Raw genomic sequence first — 18,473 nt, 5'->3', positions numbered from 1 at the left:
CATACAGCTCTGTACTAAAGTTCTGTCCTCTTTTGGAAAATGGATGGTTGTCTTTCTCCTCAGCCTCCCAGCACTAAAGCATCTATGGAGGATGCTTGGACTACTGTGGTTCTTAAGCTAGCACAAGAATCCATGGTTTTCAGGAAGTGACCTCCTACCTTCTGATCTGTTGACTCCAACGGAGGATATTCAGTTCCCACAGGGATGCCTTTAAATGTCACTCCTTCCAACCCCTTCTCTCAATCTTTGGTATATTAACCATGTCCTTAGTTTGAAAAAAAAAAAAAAGAGTGCTGGTTCCAAAGAAGAATAGTTCCCCCTTTCCAGAGTTGATCTCATGGATCACACAGTGCACTAGAGCAATTCAAATTCTTTTTAGCTATGGCTCTGTCTTTGTAGTGTGAAATCCATCACTTCATGCAGCTGGCCCGAGGGCTTTCCTATCTTAAACAACACTGTTGCTTCCACTGGAATGGGAATTTAATCACCCTTGAAAAATTCTTCGTGCCTTGGGCAAGGAAACTTTTTTTTTTTTTTTTTTTTTTTGGTTGGGGCTAGTGGGTTCTCATTAGTTTCTTCTTGATAAAGGCTGCACAAGTGAACTTCTTGGGCTTGGCTTGATAACGTTTTCATGGGTAGTTTTGTGAGGCTGCCGTACATCATGGAAAGAACAGGAGTACTTGTGGCACCTTAAAGACTAACAAATTTATTGAAGCATGAGCTTTCGTGAGCTACAGCTCACTTCTTCGGATGCATAGAATGGAACACACAGACAGGAGATATTTATACATACAGAGAACATGAAATGGTGGAAGTATGCATACCAACAGGAAGAGTCTAATCAATTGAGATGAGCTATCGTCAGCAGGAGGAAAAAAACTGTTTGAAGTGATAATTAAGATGGCCCATAGAAGGTGTGAGGAGAACTTAACATAGGGAAATAGATTCAATTAATGTAATGACCCAACCATTCCCAGTCTTTGTTTAGACCACAGGTAATTGTGTCTAGTTTGCATATTAATTCGAGTTCAGCAGTTTCTCTTTGGAGTCTGTTTTTGAAGTTTTTTTGTTGCAAAATTGCCACCTTCAAGTCTGTCACTGAGTGGTTAGAGAGGTTGAAGTGTTCTCCCACTGGTTTTTGAATGTTATGATTCCTGATGTCAGATTTGTGTCCATTTATTCTTTTGCGTAGAGACTGTCCAGTTTGGCCAATGTACATGGCAGAGGGGCATTGCTGGCACATGATGAGCTCACGAAAGCTCATGCTTCAATAAATTTGTTAGTCTTTAAGGTGCCACAAGTACTCCTGTTCTTTTTGCGGATACAGACTAACACGGCTGCTACTCTGAAACCTGTACATCATGGAGTCTTCCACTAGCTGGCGCTATAGCTCTTTCTTAGTGAGAAGAATGAATCAGCAGCAATGAGAAAAGGTGGGCAAAAGGGAAGATTTGATTTAAATCACTAGTCAGGAAGACTCGATTTTAAGCATGGATTTCTACATAAAAGTGCATTCTTGTTGGTTGTTATAACCTTAATACATATTCTTCACAACTCAGAGATGTAGGTTTCATTTTTAGAAGGTACACACTATACATTTTTTAAACTGATTTATTTTGAAAACTTTTTCAGAATAGTTTTACAGATATATCAGAAAATGAATGATTGTTTGGTTATTTCATTGACCAAAAGTAATTGAAGCAGATATTTATGAAGTCATTGGGAGGTGAACTATCTCCAATTCAACAGGTTCGTCATTTATATTTGGAGGATTTTTCTTGCCAGGGAGAACATCACCAGACAGACATTTCAGTTGTTTTATTTATGTAAAACAACAACATTATGTCTTCTGGATTTTTTTCAACAGCAAACATGTAATATTTTTACAAAACATACATGAATTTTTTAATTTAGTTAAACATTCAAGTTTTTTTAAATTGTTCTTAAAATAGTTAGATGAAATATTTAAAAAAAAAATTAAATAGACTGTCATACAGGTCAACATGAGAAACTTTAAAATATTGGCTTCTGCCGCTAACTCAGTCATCTTCACCTTCATTTTCCTGTTTGTTCATAATCTGGAAAAGAAAAACAAGCTTTCCTGCTTTTTTTTCAGGTCCCAAACGATTTTTCAATTTGGAATGAATTAGTCCAAAGAAAGAAAATATTCTTTCTACACCGGCAGAAGCTATTGCTGTTAAAAGTGAGATTATCGCTTCAACAGTCTCTGAATCCAAGTGCTTAAGTGACTTCCACCAGTTCACTGTGACTTTCTTTAAAACATCATCTGCAAACATGTATTTCTTGAATGGTTCTTATGCCCAAAATGGGTCTCTCTTATGGACTGCTGCCATTATAGGTTTTCCCTCCTAGTGAGAGAATGGTATGGTAGATATCAAATCAATGATCTATTCCGCCCCCAACAACCTTCTATTCATTGAACTTTTTGAAACTGCACTTTTTAGAGAGAGGAAAAGAATTGACTCTGTGTACACAAATTTGCAGAGGGACAATAGGGTTGAGGTCTGTTATTTGTCACCTCTATATATTTATTCATTTATTTATTTTAAAACATTTTTGCTGTTATCTCTGGAGACACATCCACAGTTTGAGAACTGCAAAACTAAGCATCTCTGATGGTATGTTCTAGACTGAGCACTGAGTCCCATTGAGTAGATAGATTATTTAGGTTAATCTCTACAGAAGCCCCTGGAGCCCCATAAGGTTGGGTCCGTAATCCATGAACTATTGGAACTCATTTACAAAACTTTTCTTAAACATTACATGAATTGGAGACAATATATCCTAATTCTATAGTGTACAATCCCTATTCCATCTTTGAGCTATAATGTATCTTTAGAAGGTTTTTCCTTAAAGCATTTTATCAAAAAAAAAAGACTTAAATCAAAATCTGATATTTTTTTGTTTATTTTTTAAATTATTGATTTTTATCCACCCTGGTGGATGAGGTAATATCTGTTATTGGACCCGTTTCTCTTTTGAGCTAGTCGGAGCTCTTCTTCAGATCTGAAGAATCATAGCAACAGTGACAGGCCTGGAATTGAAGCAGGTCTTTTAATGCTGCTTGCCCCTCAAAATGAGGTTGGAGATGGTCAAAGAACTAACGGGTCTAGTCCATCCTCCCCGTTTACTTGTATAGACTTTATCCACTAGTGGTTTGTCCAGCCTCGTTCAGAGTGACACAGCAGCGACCCTGCCATGGTCCACTTTGGGAGACCATTCCACAATCTTTGTAGATTTCAACTTTAGCAAGTCTGGCTTGAAACCAACCTAAATGATCTCTCCCTTTTTGGTATTTCCACCCTACCAAAGACTTGTGGGGTTAACCATGGTTTTACATTTGTCATCAATCAGTCTGTCTAGCTCCTTAATCAAGTGTTGCTCTTCTTTGAAAGATGTAGGTAAACTAGAAGGAATTTAAATACTGAAGTGTCCAGAATTAAGCCCTTTTGTTGCCCTAACAGTTATATTATGCTACAGTCAGATCTCAAAAGCTGAACAGAACTGAGCTTGCTCATTATTTGGATTGGAACATAGGAACTGTAGTAATGGATCAAACCAGTTCTTCTAGTCCAGTATCCTGTCTCCGCCCATGGCCAGTACCACCTGTCTAGTGGACAAATATAGAATAACTTAACCCCAGTAGGAAGCTTCTTTCTGGCCCCCATCAGTTAGCGGTTGGTGTATGTCTTGAAATCTGAGGGTTTATATCCCTTCTGGAGTCTTTTATGCTGTCTAGTTACCATTTACATCTCCGGTCTCTCTTTGAGTTCTGAGTTCTGTCTCAATGATCTCTGGTGGCGGTGAGTTGTATTAAAGCCCTTCTGTTAGTTTTACACTTGTTGCCTTTCAGTGTAACAGCACGTCATTTGTTCTTGGATTATGAGTAAAGAGCACCCCGTGTACCTTCTCTATACATGTCACTATTGTGTGTGCTAGCTTATTGCCTCTTTCCATGTATTTCCATGTTTATAGTCTCTCTTTCTCTGAGCCCTGCTGGCTCTGTGACAGAGGGAAGTGCTTATTTCTTTTTTTAATAAACCACAGCTGGACAACAGTATTCCACAACAGGGCATGCCGCTGATCTATACAATGGCATCACAATCAGTGTCTTCTGTTCTATTCCATACACATTCTAACGTCGTGTTGGGTTTTTTCCATTGAGCAGAAGCTTTCTATTGAGCTGTCCACAATGACACCTGAGTTAATTGGGAACCCAGAAACTTGTGAGTCACTCAGCTTCTGAGACCTCCCTAAAGAACACCTGGGTTCTGCAGGGAATAGGTCTGTGAACCCTAGGTAGCATTCTTCCCTCTGAGTTAGTACCAAACCAATGTTCAGCATGGTGCTAATCTGTGCTACACTGGAGGTGCTACTTCTGAGGGCATTCTACACCAAAAAATTAAAAATTCTGTGCCAAAAAACTTAAAATTCTGCACACAGTATTTTAAAATTCTGCAAGTTTTATTTGTCAGTAAATAAATGCAGAGGCTCCAGCATGGCAGTGGGGAGCACGGGCCTAATTATGTTGTAGTTTCATTTGCCTACAGTATTGAGTTCCATCTCCAATCCTAAACGTGTTTCTTCCCAAAGGTGCTCCTCTTCAGTGTTGAATGAAAACCCTCTCTTGTGCTGGTGTGATGTTTGCATTTATATTTATGAAGTGCTTTGAGGTCATGTTATGAAAGATGCTGTGGCAGAGCGAACAGAGTCCTAAAACCTCAGCTTCTCCAATGGATGATCTAATAACATGAAAACTGGCTGCTGAGTTTGGGGTCATAAGGGTCCCTTGTTATAAGAACCTAAGAATGGCCATAGCAGGTCAGACCAATGGTCCATCTAGCCCAGTGTCCTGTCTCCCAACAATGAGCTCTGCCAGATGCTTCAGAGGAATTGAACAGAACAGGGCAATTATCCACTGATCCATCCCCTGTCATCCAGTCCTAGCTTCTGGCAATTAGAGGCTTAGGGACACCCAGAGCATGGGGTTATGTCCCAGACCATCTTGGCTCTCAAAATTAAGTCACCTTATTGAGGTGGCCTCTAACTTTATCTGGATTAGGATCTTTGGGCTGCTCTGATAGGGCACAGCCAGCTTCCAAAGAATCTAAGGGTGTTGTGCCTTTCCACTTTCCCAGATGTATGTGCACAGACTCCATCCTCCGGGGAGGCAGACCATTCGTCCTATCACTGCATTAGGCCTTCACACCGTGAGCCCACAGAGCTAGGGAACAAAGGCTCCATCCCTTCCTTTCCAAGAAGGCCTTGCCAGTCCAGGCCTGGGCTCTGATGTCAGGTAGTCATCTGTCTGTGAAGGGACAGAAAAAGACCTGAGAGGTTTTGCGGATGGTGCACTGAAAAAGTCTAGCTCAGTGTGCAGCCACTGAGGTTAGGATGCACGTGGAGTGGAATAAATAGTAAAACGACTGTGCAGTTGTATAAACCCGTTTTTTTCCCCTCGTGGAATAGCATGTTCAGTCGTGGGCACCTCTCACATAAAAGGGGTTCAGAGACCTAATAAAAGTAGCTAGAGGCATAGAAAGACTTCTTGTAAGAGACTGAAAAGGTCAGAACTGCCTGGTTTGGAGAGGAGATAAATAAGAGGGAACAGGGTAGAGAGAAGGTAAATTGGGCACTTCTCATAATACAAGAACGTGGGCACATTGATGAAACTGTAAAGCAGAACACTAAAACTGAGAGAAGGAAACGTATTGTACACAGAATAATTAACCTTTGGAACTCCCTGCCACTAAGACCAAGAGCTTTAGATATGACTAATCCTTTCTTGCATTCTGCTAATCTTCATTTTGACTAAAGGTTAAATTTAGGAAATGATTAGAAGGTTTACAAACCTCTCTCTCAGGATATAAGTCAGCTGCTCTCTGGTGAGGGTAAAGACGAAACTTCCTCAAGGGAAGACCATTGCATAATTGCTGCAGGGTTTCTTTCACTTTCCTTGAAACAACTTGTACCCTGCTGCTGTTGGACACTAACAGTTTGCAGATTAGACAGCCCCCTGGTCTGATCCAGTCCGGCACTTCCTGTGTCATCAAACATATTTCTGCTGTTTCGAGAACTATTCTGTGACTTGGGTTTGAATGCTTTCTCCAGAGAAAGCAAAGGCCCTAAAATAGTAGTCTTCTTCCAGTCTCCCTCTTCTTTAGGGGTTAGAGACGCTGTCCGATCAGACACCGCTAAAGTGATGAACGAAGTGTGGGCTTGGATAAAAGGCAGCGTGCTGGTTCAGGGGTTTTTTTTTGTTGTTTTTGTTTGTTTTAACCTGCCAACATACAGCTCAAGCTGTTATTTCATCAGCTAAAGAGTTGCAGGCCTGATTAGTATTGGAAGGGAGACTCCCAAGGCAGTCAGCCATTCAGATACATCGATTGATTGGTCTCATATCAACGCCTAGCTATAGCTAAAAGGGGCGTCCTGTGTTGGTGACTCCTAGGCTGCCTTTTCCCTGAACTGATGCCCCAGCATGGTGCTAGGGGGAGCTGTGCTGCTGAAGAGGGGTCTGAGGTCTTGCTCAGACACTGGTCCTGCTCATTTTGTGGCCAGTAAAACTCCCATGACCCTCTCCACAGAACTCGGGGTGTCTTGCCTTATTTCCCATGTGGGTGGTCAGAGCTGCTCACAAACCCCACCTGCAGTTTCAGTTGGATTTGGTAACTGGCTCACCTCTTTCCCTAAATTAAATGGCTGTCTTATGCCAGCCTAGAGATGGCTGCCCTCCGGTAGTTGCTGGGTATGGCATTTATAAAGATCATTGGCCTTCATGTTAAACCTTACCTTCAAATAGCACTTTTTTATTTTTTTATTTTATTTTTTAACTCGGGCACTTTATATTAAATTCTAGGTTTGACCATCACTCTGCATAAGTGCCCAATTTATATTTAACCAGCCAAGATTTTTCAAAAGGGACTTTGGGCAGCGTGGACTTTGGGTATCTAGCATGACACGTGATTTTTCAGAGAGCTGATGCTTGGCATTTTCTGATAATCATGCCCCTCTAAGCTGTCTGGAGTTGGGCTCCCAAAATCACCAGTCACTTTAGATCTTGGTGCCTGCACTCTGTATCGAGTCCACAGTAATAATTGGTTACTGCCCAGGCTTTAGGATAGGCCTGGTCAAAAACTTTCTGTCAGAAGTGTTGGATGGAAATTGCTTCTTTTTGACTAGATGAAACCTTTTCTGAAACATGACTGGCTTCCATGGAAAACTGACCGTTTTCCATCAAAATACCAAACAACCACAATATTTTGATTCCAAAATGCCACTATGGTGCCTCATGCTTCCGTTCGCCTCAAAATCCAGCTGGGGAGCCCAGCCCATAATCTCCCCGATACACTGCAAACATGTTGCACTACCTCCCTTCAACAGGAGAGACCGTGGTGCTTCATGGGAGATGTAATCTGACCAGTGAGTGTGAGCTGTACAGGAGAATCCCGACTAGCCCATGGGACACTGCAGTGGCATTCCAGAATCAACATATTTTGGGGGTTTGGGGGTTTCTTTTACTTTTTTCCCCCAATTCTACCTGCTGCTAGAAGAGAGCAGCCATGTTCTGACCAGCTCTAATGGCAATAGTGCTTGGCCTGAGGGGACCCCAGTGTGGTGTTTCTGGCAGGGAGGGTGTAACTGAGGTGGGTGTCTAAGCGTGTGCCTGCAGCCTCCCCATTTTCTACAGTAACAGTCTCTTGGACAAGGGTTCTCACAACCTATTTTTTGTTGGTGGCGGCTCTCACAGATTTTCCTAAAATACTTATTTATTTTTTTCCTAAGTTAATTATGCACGTGTACGTGTCCAAATAAATCACTGTGATTTATGTAGGATTTTTTTGCAGACTCAACAATAAAAATGTCCAGTTGTATTTTTGTGCCCCTGGCCCCCGCTGCGTCCCTGTGCCCCTGGTCCCGACTGCTTCCCCTCTCCATTGTCCCGAGCTCCCTTCTGCCGCCTCGCACCCCAGGCTCACCCCGCTCCTTGCCTCTTGACCACGGTGCCCAGTAAGGCCAGACCTGCTGACGCCCGGAGCCAGAGCCCCACGGCTGGAATAGTGCAAGGTGTCTGAAGTCCACCCCTGAAGCCCCATGGCAGGGGGGGCTGAATCAGGGGACGGGGGCTGAAGCTAGAAGTTCATATTCCCAGGTCCTTGCTGTGACCACTGGATCACTCACTTTGCCAGTTAAACTGTAATCTTGCCACAGACTCCTTTAGCCTGAACTGTAGAGGAGCAAGACTTAGTGAATGCACATTAATTCTGACTACTTCTTGTCTTGTGTTGTCTCCTCCCGCCATCCTATTCAGTTTTACAGCGCATCAGGAATGCCAACGAAGCACCTTTCTGACAGCGTCTGCGCCGTGTGTGGCCAACAGATCTTTGTAGATGTTAACGAAGAAGGGATCATAGAGAACACATACAGGCTTTCCTGCAATCATGTGTATCCTTTTCTCTTCCTGGAGCAGCCGGAGAGCTAACACCTCAGGTAGCCTGCTACCCACTGTGGGTCACTGTTGAGATCTGGTCAGAATTACTGTTTGGGTAACTTCATTCTACTTCCCAGAATTCCCCCTTTCCTGACTTCATGTCTCTATAAAAAGAACAAACCTGAACCAGTTGCGTGGCAGCAGCTCTCTTCTGAGGTGGCTGCATTTCAGAAACGGGTTAAGCTATGGAGGAGCATACATATTTTCCAGGTATTGCTTCCCTCTGTCTCTGCTTTAGGAGCAGACACAGTGTAACTTTGCCTAGAACCAGACAGCTGAGTCACTAAGGGTTTGCCAGTGGAAGTGAGAACCTTCCACCTCTGGGTCACCAGTTCTAAACCAAATAAATCACTGTAATTTATTTATGTAGGATTTGTGTGGCAATGACAAGAAAGTCATTGCCATCTGATTGTGTGGTCATCTATGGGAAACAGATTTGGTCTTGGTCCAATTCTTAGTGAATAAGTGTCCGCACCGTCAAAACAGGCATTAAGAGACCCTCATTGTTGATGCACTTTGTCCAGAGGCCAAAGTTTGGGAATAGCCATTCAGCCAATAGAGGTTGTTCCTCAAGGCAAGTCTGAGGGGACTTGTTGGAGGAGCTTGCACTGTTGCTTCTTCCCGTGTTTTGATTTTTCTTGGGCAGCGGGGGCTTGTTCTACTTGCTTCTGTCATGGTTAAGTTTTGTTTTGTTTGCATCTGATATAGGTGATGTTTGAGGAAATCTTTAGAACACACAAATCAGATTGAAACCACTGTGGTTTTCAGAGCGCACCTTACTTTGCACGTAGTTAACCACACAGTTCCCCAGTGGTGCTGGGCTTCCTGGTCCCGTGCATGAGACACTTTATGCGGCTGTCTCTACTAAAGGTCTTCTGGGGTTTCTGCTGATGGCACAATTAAAAACCTGACCCGCTGCTTAGATTACCTAGCACAGTGTTGACCTGAACTTGATGGGTTAGTTGTTATGGCTTGCCACTGATCACATCCAACCAGAAGATTTATAGGTTCTTGTCTAATTCAGACTACAGGGTTCAAGAACTCAGAGTTCTATAGCAGGAGAGGACTCTCGGGGTGCCTGGCAAAAACACTTACACTGAGAACAATACCAAAGTGACAGAAATTTTGAGATTAACAAAAGAATAATAAAAGTTATGAAACTTACAACTGCAAAACAGAATTCCAAAACTCCTGGTGGTAACATTCCTATTGTAAGTACCTTAACTTAACATACTCACACCCTTCCTTGAGGACCCGGTAATAGGAGGTGAAGGACCAGCCTCACTCCTGTCATGCCCCATAACACGATGATGCTGGCTTTCCCAATAGTTAGAAATGCTGAGTAGCTATACTATAATGCGCAAGCTGAGCGTGATAGAAGATATTCTATAGAATATAGGAGAACAGACTAAAGGAAGAGCTAAAGACTAAAAGAGTGAGCTCAGAGAGCTAGAAGAAAAGCTTAAAGGCTGCTAAATAGAAAGAAGCTAGAAGAGCGCTCCAGACTTCTTCTGTACAAGGTATTTTATAGGACCCTGACACTGTGTAATTCAGACCCAACCTACTATACCCAATCTTATTTCTGTACCCTAAGAAATTTATGGGTACCCTTATCCTATAGGTTAGTGGATTATGACACTTAGTTTCTATATATTAATAAGGATTATCTCACTCCAAAAACTGCCAACCTAGGCTCTCTTGGCGACTTCCAAGTTGTGGTGTACCCTGTAGTTACCAACTGGTTGTAAACGCCGGATAAGCCTGTTCAGTGTTTGTGTACAGTTCCTCCCTTTGGTTCCCCAAAGTTCAGGGACCACTCCTATTTGTGCCAAAGGTTACCAGCCTTTATGCTGACTTACTCTTAACTGATTATACTTTTAGCTATATAGCAGATCTTACCGGATATTACAGGCCGGTAGGCTGCTTGCGTTTCAGTAAAACATCTTATTAGGAAACACATACCTCAACACATCCTAAATTCAAATAAATTAATACTGATAAAATATAAGAATGAAATGGATTAATTCAGAAAAAGAAACATTTGTTGATATGGCTGGCTGGATTAGCAGCATATAAGAGCTAGCAAAGTAATCCTATGGGCTACAGCAGTGGTTCTCAACCTATTTACTATTGTGGGCCACATCCAGTACTACGTGTATGGCCCTGAGGATGTCACATGGGCTGCAGGTTGAGAACCATTGTCCCAAAGCCAGGGTGTCTAAACTTGGCCCTAAATTAGGACCACATTGAAAACACGTCTGAAGCTATGGGCTGCACTTGTCTTTAAGGCTATAATCACCGTTCTGAATTCTTTTGTTTTGAATAAATGACTCCTCATCATGAGCTGAGCAGTTTGGGAGGGATCTAGGCCACCGTTTCTCAAATGCGGCCACCAACGTCTTTTCTTCCTGCCACACCCACCTGGGCAGTGATTGGGGGAGGCAAAGCAGTGGTCCCTCCCCCAGGGCCACCAGCAGGGGTTGTACCCTGCCATGCACACTTCCCCCGAGACACACATGCTGGAGGAGCAGGCAGCTAGTGAGTTTCCCACCTTCCCGGGGACAGTAGGGTTGGGCTTCCAGCCCTGGGGTCGCGAGCAGCGGGCTCTGGCCACGGAGCTCCAATCCTTGGCTGCAGGGCTCCCCGCCCATTGTCCCTGGCCCCTACTGCCTCCGCGAGCCAGTCATGCTACCAGCACTCCTAGCTATCTTCAAGACGCCACTGGCTTCCCGAGGAAACTACAATGCATTAGTGATCTTCCAGAAAACACCATCCTGGCCACTATGGAGGTAGAAGCCCTCTACACCAACGTTCCACACAAAATTGGACTACAAGCCACCAGGAACAGTATCCCCGATACCACCATGGCAAACCTGTTGGCTGAACTTTGTGACTTTGTCCTCACCCACAACTATTTCACATTTGGGGACAATGTATATCTTCAAGTCAGTGGCACTGCTATGGGTACCCGCATGGCCCCACAGTATGCCAATATTTTTATGGCTGACTTAGAACAACGCTTTCTCAGCTCTCGTCCCCTTAGCGCCCCTCCTCTACTTGCGCTACATTGATGGCATCTTCATCATCTGGACCCATGGAAAAGAAGCCCTTGAGGAATTCCACCGTGATATCAACAATTTCCATCCACCATCAACCTCAGCCTGGACCAGTCCACAGAAGAGAGCCACTTCCTGGACACTACAGTACTAATAAGCAATGGTCACATAAACACCACCTTATACCGGAAACCTTCTGACCACTATACTTACCTACATGCCTCCAGCTTTCATCCAGAACACATCACATGATCTACTGTCTACAGCCAAGCTCTAAGATACAACCGCATTTGCTCCAATCCCTCAGACAGAGACAAGATCTCTATCAAGCATTCTTAAAACTACAATACCCACCTGCTGAAGTGAAGAAACAGATTGACAGAGCCAGAAGAGTACCCAGAAGTCACCTACTACAGGACAGGCCCAACAAAGAAAGTAACAGAACGCCACTAGCCGTCACCTTCAGCCCCCAACTAAAACCTCTCCAGCGTATCAAGGATCTACAACCTATTCTGAAGGACAATCCCTCACTCTCACAGATCTTGGGAGACAGGCCAGTCCTCGCTTACAGACAGCCTCCCCAACCTGAAGCAAATACTCGCCAGCAACCGCATGCCACACAACAAAAACACTAACCCAGGAACCAAACCCTGCTACAAACCCCGGTGCCAACGCTGTCCGTATATCTATTCAAGGGACACCATCATAGGACCTAACCACATCAGCCACATCATCAGGGGCTCTTTCGCCTGCACATCTACCAGTGTGATATGGGCCAGCAATGCCCCTCTGCTATGTACATTGGCCAAACTGGACAGTCGCTACGCAAAAGAATAAATGGACACATCAGACATCAACAATTATATCATTCAAAAACCAGTTGTAGAACACTTCAACCTCCCTGGACACTCAATTACAGACCTAAAAGTCGCAATTCTTCAACAAAAAAACTTCAAAAACAGACTCCAACGAGAAACTGCAGAACTGGAATAAATTTGTAAATTGGACACCATTAAATTAGGCTTGACTAAAGACTGGGAGTGGATAGGTCATTACACAAACTAAAAACTATTTCCCCATGCTAATTTTTCCCCTATTTTTACTCAATCTTCTTGTCAACTGTTGGAAATGGGCCATCCTGATTATCACTAAAAAAGTTGTTTTTTCTCCTGTTGATAATAGCCCACCTTAATTGATTAGTCTTGTTACAGTTGGTATGGCAACCCTCATTTTTCATGGTGGGTGTGTGTATGTGTGTATGTAAATATGTATATATAATGTATGTGTATATATAATATCTTCCTACTGTATTTTCCACTTCATGCATCTGATGAAGTGGGTTTTTAGCCCACAAAAGCTTATACCCAAATAAATGTGTTAGTCTCTAAGGTGCCACAAGTGCTCCTCGTTCTTTTTGCTAATACAGACTAGCACGGCCACCACTCTGAAAGATAAAAATGATGTCACTGGCCTAGATTATCAGATCTTTGAGGCTGGGATGGCCCAGTACTGTGGGGTTTTGGTTCAGGACCAGGACTCTGAGATGCTACCACAATACAAATAAAAACATCCTGAAGCTTGCAGACTGTAGCCAATGTTTTGTATCAATACAGTGCATCCTCCTCAATCTAACAGCACTTGATCTGAGAGTAGATTGAATTTTCTAAGGCTTTACAAGTGAGTTTGTTAGTTTGAGTTAAAAATAAGACTGGGATCTTTACAGTTTTTGGGGAGGCTTTTTAATACTACTAGCAAATAAGGTATTGGTTTCTGAGAACACTTCAATCTCCCTGGACACTCAATAACCGACTTAAAAGTGGCCATTCTTCAACAAAAAAAATTTCAAAAACACACTCCAATGAGAAACTGCAGAACTGGAATTCATTTGCAAACTGGGCACCAACCAAATTAGGCCTTAATAAAGACTGGTAGTAGATGGGTCACTATGAAAACTAATTTCCCCCTGCTGATACTCACACCTTCTTGTCAACTGGTTGAAATGGGCCACTTTGATTGCACTGGCCTCATTAGGACTACAAAAGAGATTTTTTTTTTTCCCTCCCTTGGTATTCACTCCTTTTTGTCAGCTGTTGAGAATAGGCCACATCCACCTTAACTGAATTGGCTTGTTAACACTGCCCCCCCCACACACACACACACTTGGTAAGGCAACTTTTCATGTGCTGTGTATTTATACCTGCCTACTGTATTTTCCACTCTGTGCATCTGATGAAGTGGGTTTTAGCCCACGAAAGCTTATGCCCAAATAAATGTGTTAGTCTCTAAGATGCCACAAGGACTACTTGTCATTTTTATCTTGGTTCATGGAACATCCGTACAGTACTGTGTCCTTCTGCCTTGCTCTCTACCTGTCTTATACTTCTCCTCCTTCTCTCACCCCTCATTTTTCTTTTCCCTGTGTTCTCAAACTCCACCTCCTCCTATCCTGCTACCCTGACTATTTTCCATGCTCTTACACATCTACAAGTCACCTGTGCCTCTCCTATTAACCGCTAGTTACAGCAGTTCTATTCCTAGCCCCGTCTTCCCTATCATCTCACCTACCTTCCATTCCCTGCTTCTTTCTAACCTTATTCCCATCCCTTCTCTGCTCCAACTGAAAAACAATACTGCCATCAAGATATGCAAATACCCAGGGCTTAAATTCTCATATAGTATTTCCCAGAGCCCGGCACACAACCCCCACCAGGGCTCTGCCCCAGACAGCTCTGACTGAATTTAAGCCCTGCAAATACCACACAATCTTATTGGAATCCTCATCTTCCTTTTACCCTTTCTCCCTCTATACTGCTTGCTCTCACTCCGTGTCATGTCTTAATTCAGTTGTAAGTTTCTCTGGGCATGGACTGCAGATGTTATCTGTTCTATAAAGTGCGTGATATGCATAAGCAGTGTGGTGAACAATGAGTAAGCAAGAAGCAGCGTTCTAGAACTCAGTCATTAGAAGGTGGTGGTAGTGGGAGGTTTCAGCTACATGGAGGCATGGTGGGGTTCTGTACGTAGGCTCTAGCTGAACAGGACACTTGAGTCATCATTTATGGGTGTTGAAATGTGAAAACAAAAAGCAGAAACTACAAGGGAGCAAGCAGCACTTGACTTCATTTGGAGCTACATAAGATGTAATTAGTGATGTGGAAGTAGATGGTGTCTGTCATTAGTGACCACAGACTTACTGCGGTTGACATTGGACCGAAAGTTAGAAGGAAAAGAGAAATAAAGAATTTCTTAGAAGGAAATTTTGTACTTGTGTGGTGGGATGGAAACGGATTATACCACAGGCAGCAACCTGACCCTGAGTGACAGTTGCCAAGGTCACCATATATTTTTTCGTACTCTAACTTCCTTTCTGTAATTTAATCTTGAAGTTCTAGAAATATGGGATGTTAGTCATGGTTAGAATTTCCCCGGAGTGTGATGGTGCACTTGTGAAACCGTGACGAGGGGTGGCCCAAGTACTAGACAGGCAGACTTAGAACCAGTTGATGGAGTCAACAAAATAGAAGATAAGGGTGCATCAGTAGATATAACTGGGACTTTTTAAAATCCTTTGATAAAATCCCTCAAGAGTCTGTTAAAGAACCGATCTTGTAGGGTAAGAGGTAGAAGGCTGTAATGGTCTGGAATCTGGCTCAGAGAGTAGCAGGAATAACTAGTCAACTTTCGACATGGTGGGAGAGGCTAATGAGGTGCCCCAAGGAGCCATAGTAGAATCAGCATTTTGTTTTATCTTCCAGCTGTCCCCTGCCTCGTTAACTACACTCCTTCCAAGCCAGGTGGTGGGAACTGCTGCCTCCTGAGGAGGACCGGTCTGTACTCCACTCTGCTTCCATGGCCCACTGGGATAGTAGTTGGCATTTCCTTCGCGGGGCTGTGAGCATGCGCGTGAACCTGGCGCAGTTCACAAGCTCCTCTCGCGTCAGGTCCATGCAGTATGGGTTTCCCAGCTAGTTGCTAGATGACAGAGGAATGTGGAGATTTGGGAATAATGGGCTCAATTCTAGGTTCGAGAGGGGAGCATTCTGTAGTGGTTCCAGGCCCTTCTGCCCTTGGCCCTCCAGCCTGTCCGTATCGCCGGTTCCATCCATGCTCAGCCTTAATTTCGTCCTGAATGATTTAGGTCTGGCGTAGTTCTAAGCAACAGAAAACAGTGTTACAATGAAAACTGGGGGGCAGCCTTGACTATATGTGTCGACCTGCACCACCTGTAACCATCAAGTCATAGTGACTGTCCCACTATCTATCCCGCTGTTAAACCTGTCCTGTACACCAAATCCTGATGGATTAACTGGCCAGGTTTATGTTCTTGGTTCTGCCGGTGACTTGGCTACTCGGGTGGCACTGTTATCTCCTAGGGGAAGGTGATGTGAGCAGTAGAGCACGCCTGCCCCAAGACTGAGGTCAGTGCATAGCAGCAAGTCTGAATTCATGCAGAATTATTTCCCCATGTATAAATGTGGCTGCCAAAATGTATTTAAGTAGACTGAACAAATACGTGGCTGCTCGTGCAGATCTGAACGGCTTCATCTGTGATTAGAGCAGCAGCTTGTGTATCTGGGGGTGCTGAGTTCTAATCCCAGTGTTCCTGCTCTTTTGCTGTTTTTTTTTTTTTTTCCTCCCTCAAGAGCAGCTTCCCTTAACTTGTCACCCTTCAGATTCCATGAGTTCTGCATCCGAGGCTGGTGCATCGTTGGGAAGAAACAGACGTGTCCGTACTGCAAAGAGAAGGTGGATCTCAAGAGAATGTTTAGTAACCCGTATCCTTTTCTGGCCTTGGGACCAAATCCTAGCAACTTCGTCTCTTTGGTTTGCCTTCCACCTTAAAGATGATCTGCAAACTTATTAATCAATCACCATGACAGCCCTGTGCTGGAGATGGGCAGGGACGGTTGGGTCTCCAGGAGCATCTTGCTTCTAATCCCAGCTCTTCCACGGATTCCCTGGCGTACCCTAGGTGCAGTTTGCTTTTCCTTGAAATCAATGGCAAAACTCTCATTTACTTCAGTGGGGAGCAGGGATCCAGTCCCTTAACCGCGAAGGAGGCACGGGGTGGAAGAATGAGCACACATGGCAGTAAGGAAGCCAGTAACTTGTATGGCCTTGGCCATGACACTTCCCTGCCCTTCATCCCCCATCTGTAACTGTGATGCTTCTCTCGCTCCGTCACAGGGATTGGGGAGAGGACTGGTGACCTTTGCCAAGTGCTTCAAAATAAAGCCCTGTGTAAGGGGGACCGGGGATATGTTTCTCCACCTCAGTTTTGCTTTCCCTGTCTTAAGCATCAACTTTCGATACTTCCCTCTCCCCCGTTGCATGCCAAGGGACGTATTGGCCACGGCTTCCTGCCCCCTCCCCCGCCATTGGCCTGGGACGGCAAACCGTGGCCAGTGGGAGCCGCGATCGGCCGAACCTGCTGACGTGGTGAGTAAACAAACTGGCCCGAGCCACTAGGTTGCTTACCCTGGTGAGCTGTGTGCCAGAGGTTGCCGACACCTGCTCTAAAAGATCCTACCTCCCTCAATGTGTACCCTGTTATCACACCCCCTCTGCAGGCTGCTCAGAGGGATGAGGCAAGTACTTCCCCCCGCCCCCGGCCGTTAGTGCTTGTGTTTAGCTTTTATTCTGGCAGGTAAGAGTTGGGGGAATTTTATGTCTGGCTTGACTTGGTAAACATGGCCTCATCTTAGCAGATGGGCTCTACGTGGGCTATTGGCTGCTTGCTGTAATGTCAGGGTTTGACTGCTTGTTCCTAGTACCATTGTAGCTGCAAAGCTGAGTTGAAAGGGCGAGGTTCTAATCATACCCTCATCAGAACAGTGGCTAAGGATATTCTACGCTACCCCGCCCAGCGCTGCGCAGCCGTGTAGCATAGCGCCTTATGGGGTGAAGACCCCCCCCCCAGTACTTCCCTTGTCATTCTCCAGCCCAGAAACCCTTCCTCCGTCCCCAGGCTCCCATTCCAACACTGAGCTGTGGGGTGGGGATACCCCTCAGCACGTGGATTTCACTATTCTGAATGCCATTGCCAGGGGCTAGTGCCAGCGACTCCATCAGCAGGGCCCAGAAGGTCGCCGTTCTGGACACACAAGAAGGGTTACCAAGGGTGATGCTAGACCCCAGCCCTGCTCTTCTCCCCCACTGGCACTGCCTACCCTGAGCCCGTAGCCCACAGAAATGAAAGCCCAGCTGTATGATCCCTGCGGTGGAAGGCCCGTCTTTATGTGCTATTATCTCTGGTTGTCATCTTGATACTGTGTGATAGGTCCACTTCCTCCAGCCTTTCTGCCATAACCTATAATTCTGCCATCCTCAAGTCAGAAGTGCAAATAACAGGGCTGCATGCAGAAGGCTTCAGCTAGGTAAGACACCTGCCTGCAGCCTTCTGAGCCAGTCCCATGTTTCTTTCTGCTTCCCTGTTTTGCTGCTTTAACTCTTTCCGCGTACAGCTGGGAAAGGCCCCACGTCATGTACGGGCAGCTGCTTGACTGGCTACGCTACCTGGTGGCCTGGCAACCCGTTATCATTGGACTGGTACAAGGTATCAACTATATCCTGGGGCTGGAATAAATCCTGAGCAGCCAGTGAGCCGTGGACATCACAGCAGGACTTCGACAGCAGTGGCGGAGGGCAGCAGCTGGCCAGGAAGACTTGCTTGCATCATTCACCTCTCAGGATCTTACACGCCCACAACACGTCTCCGGGGACTAAGGGAAAGACTTGGCACTGGCCAGCTCCCAGCAAAGCGGGTTTATGCTGGGGTGGGGGAAGGGTATTCTTTTTTAAAACAATTATTTTAAATGAGCATATTTAAAACTTTATATTGCAGATTAAAAAGGAAATTAATGTTTGTCCCACTTCCCTCCTCCAACCACCTCTCCACTTAGTTG

The 18,473-nt window shown here is 44.6% G+C and overlaps 1 protein-coding gene across 2 annotated transcripts in view; it reads left to right on the top strand.

The window, feature by feature from the left end:
- The window catches only part of RNF121 (ring finger protein 121), a 36,723-nt gene extending 18,283 nt beyond the window's left edge, over positions 1 to 18,440 (top strand). For both annotated transcript variants that reach the window (XM_045023244.1, XM_045023253.1), the window contains exons 7-9: positions 8,333 to 8,466; positions 16,242 to 16,343; positions 18,033 to 18,440. In XM_045023244.1, coding sequence (XP_044879179.1) covers positions 8,333 to 8,466; positions 16,242 to 16,343; positions 18,033 to 18,153 — 357 coding nt within the window. In that variant the 3' untranslated portion in view covers positions 18,154 to 18,440. The remainder of the gene's footprint in view (positions 1 to 8,332; positions 8,467 to 16,241; positions 16,344 to 18,032) is intronic.
- The last annotated feature ends 33 nt before the right edge of the window (positions 18,441 to 18,473 follow it).

This window comes from Mauremys mutica, chromosome 1 (genome assembly GCF_020497125.1).
Source record: "Mauremys mutica isolate MM-2020 ecotype Southern chromosome 1, ASM2049712v1, whole genome shotgun sequence".
In the NCBI taxonomy this organism is placed as follows: domain Eukaryota; kingdom Metazoa; phylum Chordata; order Testudines; family Geoemydidae; genus Mauremys; species Mauremys mutica.
Note: the sequence above shows the minus strand (reverse complement) of the source record. Positions and strands in the feature narration are given on the sequence as shown.